This window comes from Elephantulus edwardii, unplaced genomic scaffold, assembly GCF_000299155.1.
Source record: "Elephantulus edwardii isolate Elephantulus edwardi_28Jun2011 unplaced genomic scaffold, EleEdw1.0 scaffold00014, whole genome shotgun sequence".
Classification (NCBI taxonomy): domain Eukaryota; kingdom Metazoa; phylum Chordata; class Mammalia; order Macroscelidea; family Macroscelididae; genus Elephantulus; species Elephantulus edwardii.
In genome coordinates, this window is record NW_006399764.1 from 30,768,767 (window position 1) to 30,778,660 (window position 9,894).

The window sequence follows — 9,894 nt, forward strand, 5'->3', positions numbered from 1 at the left end:
CCACAGCACACACAACACCACATAGCACACCACACCACACACCACAGCACAGCGCACCACACCAAACATGCTACAGCACACACCACACCAACCACATGCCATGCTACACACAACACCACACCCCACCCTACCCCACCCCATTGCACACCACATGACACGCCACATCCCCCACACCACACCACACCCTACCCCACACACTACCCCACATCACACACCACGCCATGCCATGCCATGCCACACCACAGCACACACAACACACCACACATCACACTACACCCTCACACCCATCCCACGCCACACACCACGCCACGCCCCACACCACCCCACATACCACGCCATATCACGCCACACCCCACACCACCCACACATCACTCAACACCACACTACAAACCACTCACATCACACCACCAGAGCACCCTGTTGTTGTCAGGTGCCCCTGACTTGTTAGTGACTTACAGTGACCCTATGCACAACCGCTCTGAACCCTGTTCTATCTTGTGCCAATTTCACTGTCTCTGACAGCCACCCCCATTACCCCAGTCACCGAGTGCCGTGCGCTGCCCTAAAATCAAGTGCAATGACCGGCTGTCGAGTGGATTCTGCCTCATGGCTGGGCCTCCGGTGGGTTCCCAGGGCTGTGATGCCTACAGAGGGAGAGGCCCCGACTTTCGCCCAGATGTGGGGGGTGATTCCAGCCAATGGAGGAGGATTCAGGGGACTGTTCCCTTGTGCTTTCCTTTTGTAGACTTCTTGAAAATCTGCCTTCTGCCTGATCCCTCTGTCACCTCTTGAAATGTCCTCTAATGTGTCTCTTTCCTAAAGTTCAACCAAAGCTCCTGCTATCCCCACTGTCGGTTATTAGCTTGTGAGAGAAAAAAGAAATCAGACCGACAGCAGCCAGCACCCACACTCAGCAGGTTGGCTAACATCAACATAGCCACGCTCGGCAGGCAACGTGTTATTAAATCAATGGAAAACGCGCTCACAGAGACGAGCGGGCCCTGTCGTCGTGGGGAGGTGTTCCACTCCCCTGAGGGGCAGAAGCCACCACCAGCTTGAGGGAAGAGGACAGGCCTCTCACACGTTACAGCTTCTGCTGAGGGCCAGCGGCAAGTCAGCTCCAAGCTGACAGCAATGAGAGAGGATGGGGTTTCAAACAAACACAAAGAATATAAGGATGTGCCTTTCAGATACTCACCCTCCCTCTCGGCAGTTGTTCAAACATGGCTAATCTGGAGGGAAAACCTAATGTCCTTTCCACTCTGACACCAGGGACAGGCATGGTCCTTGGGTCCGTGTCCACTCAGCAGCACCGGGTTTGGGTCTGGGTGGTGCCGCAGACACGGGTCCCAGGACCAGCTCTGGGCAGCCCGCCTGTCCGGGTGGGTCCCTGGGCTCTGGGCAGCCCACCCTGATGAGCTGTGCCCTGTCCTTACCGTGTGATGAACTCCTTAAAGCACAGCCTCAGCTTGTTGTGATGCCGATAGAGCTTGGGGTCGGCTGGAATCTCAGCCAGGAACACCTGGGCCACTTCCAGAGGTCCCTGAGGAGAAAAGGAAAGGAAAAAGATAAAGACATAGGCAGAAAAAATAGATGACTTGAGATAAAATATGCTGAGTGACTTCTTAATCTGAACCTTTATTTCTGTAGTTTGTTTGAACAAAATAAAATCAAAGAAGGTCTTGAGCTTCTGAGGGAACTGTAAAAGGTTGGGGGGGCGTCTAGAGTTTTGAGGAATATGCAGAAGTAAAAACTTATTTTCTCACTCACACATCACTAATAATAGGCTTGACTTCATACGAGAAAGGCAGCAGCTGAAAGGCATGCAAATGCTTTGAGTTGATTTACTAAAAATGGGACTTAACTATTGTATTACCAGCACTTTCTGGTCACTGTGACAAATCACCCAAATTGTGACAATTCAGGCCTCTCTCTCTTCGTCGGTCATGAGGGAACTGGTTTAAAGCTCTGTAGCTGGTAGGGGTTGTGGGTACATCAGACACTTGAGACCAGGGGCTGCCTGCACGCCAGGTGTGGACCCCTGATTTACACCCTGTCGCCTGGTCTGGCCCAACTGAAGACCCCTCTGGGAAGAAGGACTCCTAAGACATAGTCCATCCATCATGAGCATTCCTGCTCTATCTCGAATTGCTCCCTGACAGAGAAGAGGCCTCTCACAAGTGTTCACTCTCACTGTATTTATTGATGATTATGCTGAATGTGAATTCACTAAATACACCAATCAAGAGAAAAAGAGGAGAAGATTGGATAAAAAACCATGATCTATCAATATACTATCTACCTTAGACACAAAGACAAAGACAGACTGAAAATCAAGGCGGGGAAAGAATGTATCAAGCTAACGGCAACAAAAAGAGCAGGGATGGTGATAATCATGATAAAACAGGCTTCAAGAGGAAAACAAGCCTAAGAGGTAAAGAAGGTAAATACAAAATGATCAAAGGATCAACTGAACAAGAGGACGTAATTCTAATTAACCCAGTGACAGAGCCCCAAGGCCCATGAAAGAAAATTTTAGCAGAGAAAAGAGAACTCAACAAGTCTACAACATGAGCAGAAGACTTCAAGCAGCATTCTTGATGAAAGAGAGATGACTAGAAAGAACCTCACTAAAAATGCAGAAGAAGGAAATAATATAAGGAATCCACTGGGTCTCACAGACATAGAACATTCCACCCAGCAGGGGCACAAAGTATATTCTTCAGTGCACGTGGGACATTCTCTCAGGTCCAACCTCGGGCAGGAATGTTGTCTACTGGTGGATCACATTCCCCATCCACCCATTCAAGAAGGAGTGAGAAACCCACCCAAGATTAGGACCCAGAGCTGCCGAGACTCCGGGTCCCCATACCTGGTTCACGGTGGCTCCCACCGAGCCTTGCAGGACCATCTGCAGCATCTTTGCGTCAGGAGGCTCCTGGTTGATGGCCACGGCCAACTGCAGGGTCTTCTTCTTCATGTCTTCAATGGCAACTTCGATTGGTGTTAACACAAACTGAGCACAAAACACAAATGTGGACGTCAGTGTCCTGCCTCACCAGCTGTGGCCACGGAAATAACTGTGACAGCGAGGGCCTCCGGATGTGAAGAAGCTGAGGAAAGGCTTTCAGAAACGCAAAGCCACTGCTGTTGGGTGACTTCTGACTCCCAGCAGGAAGTACTTACTGAAGTAGACCAAAGACTACAACCTTCAATACAGACACTCTCTCAACATCAGGAGAACCAGTCTCCTCACCACTGGGCCAAGAGGCACATCGTGAAAGTGGAGAAAATACTGAAGTTGTCAACAATCTCCTTTTACTTAGATCCACAATCAACACCACTAATAACAGAAGTTAAGACATCAAGAGATGTGCTGCCCTGGGAGAATCTGCTGGCAGGGACCTCTTCAAAGTGCTAAAGATCTGTCCTCTTTGCTTAAAACTCAAAGGTGCACCTGACCCAAGCCATGGCCTATTTCAACTGCTACATATGCATGTGAAAGGTGGGCAATGATTCAGGAAGACTGAAGAATGGATGCCTTGGACCTTGGTGTTGGCTAAGAGCACGAATGTCCCATAGATTGTCCACGGAACAAACAAGTCTGTCTTGGAGGAAGTGTGGCCAGCATTCTCTTTGGAAGCAAGGATGGTGGCATTTGTCCTACGTACTGTGAGCATGTTCTAAGGAGGTTCTAGTCCTTGGAAACAAGGCATCACGCTGGGAGAAGTGGAGGGTGAGCACAAGAGAGGAGGATCTTCAACCAGATGGACTGACACAGTGACTGCAGCAGTGGGCTGGACTGTGGTAGAGACGGCGGGGAAGCTGTGGCACAAGGCAGCCTCTGAGCTACAGATAATCAGGCGCTGATGGACTATCACTCATCGAGACCCTGTGACCGATAGACCAAAACTGTCCCATTGAGCCTTCAAGGCTGAAATCCTTACAGATGCAAACTGCCATATGATTCTCCCATGGAAGGCTGGCTGGTAGGTTTGAACTCCCAACCTTTGACTAGTATCTAGCACTAAATCCATTGTAATACCAGGGCTTCCTAGTCTTTTAGAATAATTTAAAATAATCTGAGGAGGTCAAAGAGGAAGGGTGGGCCCAGCACTTCTTACGGCCTGTTAGATTCATTGTGCCCACCAGGGGTCACTGCTTTTTACGGCCTGTCTCCAGGTGGCACAGAGAGTTAAGTGCTCGGCTACTGACTGCATGGTTAGCAGTTCAAATCCACCCAGAGGAGCCTTGGGAGGAAATCCCAGTAATCTACTTCCAACATCCTTGGCAGTGGAAACCCTGTGAAGCGCGGCTCTCCTGAGTCACATAAGGTCTCCAGTTGTAAGTGACTCTGTGGCAATTGGTTTAAGAAGCCCCAGCAGTGTAGTGGGTAAGAAATTCATCTGCTGACTATCAGGTCAGTGGATCAAACCCACCAGCTGCTTGACAGGACAGAGATGAGGAGTCTGCTTCTGTGAGGACTTGGGGGTAGTTCTGCTCTGTCCCCCGATGTCACTGGCAGCTGGAATGGACTTGATGGTAGTGGAGTTCTCCCCCCCCCCCAACTCCAGGAACTATATGTATAGCTATGACTTAATCCTTTCAACAGCCTCCTGACTCTTTCTAAGGCTAAGCTAGTTCCAAAGAGTCTGGAAATGAACTCAATGCAAGGTTACATGCAATGTAAAGCAGCCCAAAGGCTGGTGGTCCTAACCCCCCACCCCCACCTCCCCAGCACTCCATGGTGAACTGCTTCTGTAAAAATGGCAACCAAGAAAACCCTGTAAGAAGTTCAACTCGGTGACCCATGGGGTGGGGGTGCCATGGATCTAACTGGACAGGAGCCCACAGCAAGGAAGTTGTGAACAATGACAGCTGATGAGGGAGGAGGCTGGCGTCTGGTCTCGTTTCCATGTCGTCTTAAAGTCTACCTCTTTCTGCGTCAGCAGGCAGGTCCCTCCTGTTCTGAGCCTCTCACTTGGGAAAGGTGGTAAAGCTTGGCACCCAGCCGTCCTTCCCCATCTACCAGCCTCTGGTATCCTAGGTCCCCAGCCTCACTCAGCTGAATCCTGGTAATCAGAGTTGGTGGGGTCAGTCTGCTGGTTGCTCAGATCTGCGGCTGTGAGGCAGGGTGCTGGGAGATTAACAGACGGGACCACAGGAACCGTGACGATGCCATTGAGAAGCAAGAGTATTCTGTGCTGTGTGTAGATGAACCCAGTGTTCAGAGTCCAGAGGGAAAGGAAATGCAGCAGTCACCTTTAACCAGCCTCCTACCACAGGGCTCCCTAGCTGGGCCTCTCTCTCCTCCTGTGAGTTGCCTTCAGATGGGCTGGGCTGCTGGACCCTCAGCTGCCTCCTGCCCCCCAGCTCGGCCCCTTCCTCTCCAGCCCAATGGGGTGTGGCCCACATGGGCGTGCTGATCACCCGATGATGCAGTTAGCCTGCTGTTTAATGACCTAATCTAATTAAACCATGTGTGGACAGATGGAGCATGGGTGTGGGAAGGAGAGCTGGGGCCATGAAAACCACGTGGAATGTTTGGGCAGGCCGCGCTCTGAAAATTCCTATCAGATTAGGTGTGAGTGGGAACACTGAACAAGGCGGGGGTGGGGAGGCCTTGCTGTCTAGAAGGATCCAGCTCCCAGATAATGTAGCAGGTGCCTTGAAGCTCGCTCTCTGTAGAAACAAAAACTGAAAACCTCAGCCAGGGCATCACAGGTGTGGTTTGTACAAGCCAGACGAGATGGAACCGAAGACAAAGCCCAAAACCAAAACATCAGCCCTCTGTCTTCAGGTCGACACCCAGCAGCCTTGCAGAACAGAGCAGAACTGCCCCAAAGGACTTCCAAGATGAACTCTTTCATGTAAGCAAAATTCCATGTCCTCCTCTTGAGAAGTGGTTGGTAGGTTTGAACCAGTGACCTGTTGGCTAGCAGCCCTGTTCTTTAACCACAGCACCAGCAGGTATCATAGCACCCTCTATTGTTCATAAAATCAGTGCAGCAAAGGGCCTGTCAGTCTGCAGGTGGGGGTGCTGACGTCCCAGGTCCCAAGATGGGATCATCAGAAAACCGGCCTGTGTCCTTGTTGGTCTTACACAGTCCCCTCACAGCACGCCACTGGCCCTCAGGACTGCACACCTTCCGCGTGACCCTACTAATTGGCAACACACCAATGCTTGGATCACCTGGACACTTGTGAGTATACAGGAACTACAGAAACTATTCCAGTTAAGTATGCCGTCCTTGCTATCTCTGCCGTCTGCAGCCCACGGTGACAGTCTTGATGGCAGACCTGCCTGGTGAGGGTCTCCCTCTCTTCCGCTGACCTTCAACTTTTCCAAGCATGAGGTCTCTTTCTGAGCACTCCCAAGGACAGACACATTTAACACTTAAATACACACTCAGGCTGTAGAATAGGTAACTAGCTGCCCATGTAGAGTCCCTGGGGTTGTAGCAGTTAATGTGTGACACAGGTATCTGAAAGGCTGGCAGTTCAAAACCACCCGCGGATCTGAGAGAGAAAGATGGATTCATTGTGTAAAGGCTTACAATCTCAGAGACCTGGTAGCTGGTACTGAAGAGACCAAAACCCTCAAACTCATTGTCATTGAGTTGGAAGTGACCCATAGCTGACCCTCCATGGGGTTTACGGAGGCTGCAATTATACAGGAGGTAACTGCCTGCATTTCTCCCTCTTTCTTCCTTCTGGTGGATTTGAACCAGCGGAGAGGCATGGCTTTCGAGTGCACATGACTCCCTGTGGGCTGTGTGACCAGAGCTCCCTTTGGCTTGACAGCAGTGGGTAAGCAGGATCCGGGGTCCCCATGAGGCACAAAGAATTTCTCTTGGATCCTAGCCCAAAAGGAGGCCCTTAAAACCCACCCAAGGTGGCACAGAAGAAAGGCCTGGCGATCTGCTCCTACAGAGATGGCTGTACAGGGGCCCCTGAGAAGTGCTACTTGATCAGCAGAGTCACTGTGTATCAGAATTGACTTTTCTACACTGGGATTTTGGCTTTAAATGGGGCTCCTGGCACCACGAAAGACACAGAAGAACCATCACTGCAATGTTTCCCTTGGGCCCTCTCTGATTCCTGCCTCTGGCCCCCGGGAAGGACTCTGGCCTGCTCCCTCAGCCCGGCCGTTACCTCCTCCTTCTGGACCACGGCGATGCGGGTCTTGATGTAGGGAAAGGCGTGCGTGGTGGTGAGGACTGTGTTCCGCTGGTACTGCTCTTGCAGCTCCCCCCGGGGGCGGCCCTCCAGCGTGAAGGGCGTCGTGTACATGAACCTCCGCAGGTTGAAGTTCTTCTCGAAGTAGGTCACCCTGTCCTTCATCTCGTACTCGTCAAAGTAGGGCTCCACGAAGGTGATCTGGATGTAGGCCTGAGGGGAAGTCAGGATGAGAGGTGAGTGTCCTCCAGACCCAGAGGGACTGTGAGAGCCAGGGCAGCACGAGGGAGGGTGCCAGGAGAGGGCAGCTCTGCTGGGACACCACCATCGAGCTGAGGGGACAGTTGGAACCCAGCCCACCAACACATCAGTTTTGCAGAGGTGTGTGTGTGTGTGTGTGTGTGTGATGGCACACCAGGCACAGAGTGTACGTACATGTGTTACATCAGCCCAAGCAGAGGAGACATGTACGTGTGACATCAGGCCACACACCACCCTCCACTCAGATCTCACTGTTTTTCTTCTTTTACAAAATTCTGGTAAATATAACAACAGACCATTTGGCATTTCAGCAATCCTCCTGTGGACCAGTGATCTTAATATTTATCATGTTGTTCAACTTCACCCTTCCCTTTTTCCAAATTGTCACATCACCCTTTACAGAAGCTCAAGACCTTGGTGGCTCAGTGGGTAAACCACGCGTCTGCTAGCTGGTTGGCTCCTCTAGTCCTGCTGCTGAGTGGGGCCGTGGCTGGCAGTCTGCTTCTGTAAAGATCTGCTGCCTTGGAAACTCTAGTACAGCGCTGTGCTCTCCACCAGAGGTGCTATGAGTTGGCGTTCACTTGATGGCTGTGTGGTTGCTTTGGGATTATTCAAGATGGAATATTGGTCTCCAATCCTGGAGCAGCAGCAGCAGCATGTCCACGAGTCAGAGAAGGAGCTGGACTGCAGGTCTAAGAGCTACTGTCCCCTTAGCCAGGAGACCAGATGAACTAGATGGTGCCCAGCTACTATTACTGAAAGGTTTGATTAAGGAGTCAATAGATAGATCAAGATTAAAAGGGGAAAGTGTGCTGTGTAGAATTTCAAATGTGTGTGGAATCCAGACTTAGTGGATCTACTGAGTCTGGGGAAACCTTCTACTCTGAGAAAATCTTTAAAGGACAGCTGCAATTGTCTCCTGAAGTCACCTTTGAACGACACTAGTAAAGCATGTTCTCCTGGGGGTTGTACTTTTTATTTTATTACTTTTTTGTGCATATACCATCAAATCAGATCTGACTGGTACAGGAGGAAATTGTCCCTCCTTCTCCAGAAGAGCATCTGGTGGATTCAAACCATGTACCTTTGGGATTGCAGTACAGCTTCTTGCCACTAGGCCACCAGAGCTCCCTTGGGTTGTACTTTTTAAAAGGACTGTCTACATGGGATCAGATTGCCCACAGTGACTAACACACAGAAGCTGAGAACTCGGGGGCAGTGGGTGTAAGTCAGTGGTGGTGACACAATAAGGGTAGAGATGACGGGAGTGGTGACAGGTTGTGGTCAGAACTGTTGAACTCCGCACAGAGAAGTTAAGGAATACTTGTGTTTCCTACTGCACATATTTTTTCCCCAACAAAATTAAAAGGGAAATAAAGACCAAACAAACAATCAGTCACTGTAATTGCATCAATTCCAATGACCTGTAGACAGAGCAGGCCTTCCCAACACATAACACTTACGGATGAAGCCTGCCTCACCTTTCTTCCAAGGAGCAGCTGGTGTGTTTGAACTTTTGGTTAGCACTGGAATTCTATGCCACCAGGAATCCTAAGAATCAAAGGTCTCCCTACGCATGGACTCTGGGGCACTAAAGGGACAGCGGTGATCACTGGCCTCAGACCACAGTGAGGAATTGTTATGTGCTATTGAACTGACTGCAACTCATAATGACCCTGTGGACAAGCTCTGAACCCTGCCCTGTCCTGAGCCCACCTCTCTGTTTCTGACACACCTGTCCCCACTGCCACAGTCACTGTGTCAGTCCATCTCTTCCAGGGTCTTCCTCTCCTGTGCTGACCCTCTACTCTTCCAAGCACGATGCCCTTCTCCAAGGCTTGGTCAGGAATAAGTCAAATGGAATCTGGTTGGAGTGGAATTTGGGACCTAGACCTTTATTCAGAGCTCTGGCCCCACCTAACCTGGGTTTTATAAAAGCAAAGAACAATCACCCAGTGTGGGGACTTCACTGTTCAAACGCCCGAGAAGCTGTCCAGCCAGATGTTCCTGAGAAGTGAGGACGGTGAGACTTTGCGCACGCGCTGTGAGGAGCGTGCTGTGATGCGTTGGAGGACATCACGTTTGCTAAAGTAAACGGTGAGCAGAAAAGAGGAAGAGCCGTAACGAGGACCTGCCCCGGGGCCTGCAAGGAGCTTTCGTTAGCAGCTCAATGCTGGACCCACTAAGTCACTGGAGCTTCGAGCGTCCGGATGACTGAAACCAAGCCCACTGCTGTCGGGCCCTTTCTGACTGTGGGATTCTGAAGCGGTAAATCTTGACTGAAGGACACTGTCTGACTTTCTCCCATGGAACGACTGGTGGATTTGAACCTCTGAGGTTTTGGTTAGCAGCCTATTTTGGAGAATCCACCATCACCAGGGCTCCTTAAAAAAGGATGCAGTTAAAAAGGATCTCTGTGTGTGTGTGTGTGTGTGTGTGTGTGTGTGTGTGTGT

At 50.6% G+C, this 9,894-nt stretch overlaps 1 protein-coding gene across 2 annotated transcripts in view; it reads right to left on the reverse strand.

Moving 5' to 3' along the window:
* Positions 1-9,894, reverse strand: part of DOCK8 (dedicator of cytokinesis 8) — a 151,456-nt gene that overhangs the window by 1,641 nt on the left and 139,921 nt on the right. For both annotated transcript variants that reach the window (XM_006881327.1, XM_006881326.1), the window contains 3 exons: positions 7,156-7,392; positions 2,873-3,016; positions 1,437-1,543 (listed from right to left, as the gene is read on the reverse strand). In XM_006881327.1, coding sequence (XP_006881389.1) covers positions 1,437-1,543; positions 2,873-3,016; positions 7,156-7,392 — 488 coding nt within the window. The remainder of the gene's footprint in view (positions 1-1,436; positions 1,544-2,872; positions 3,017-7,155; positions 7,393-9,894) is intronic.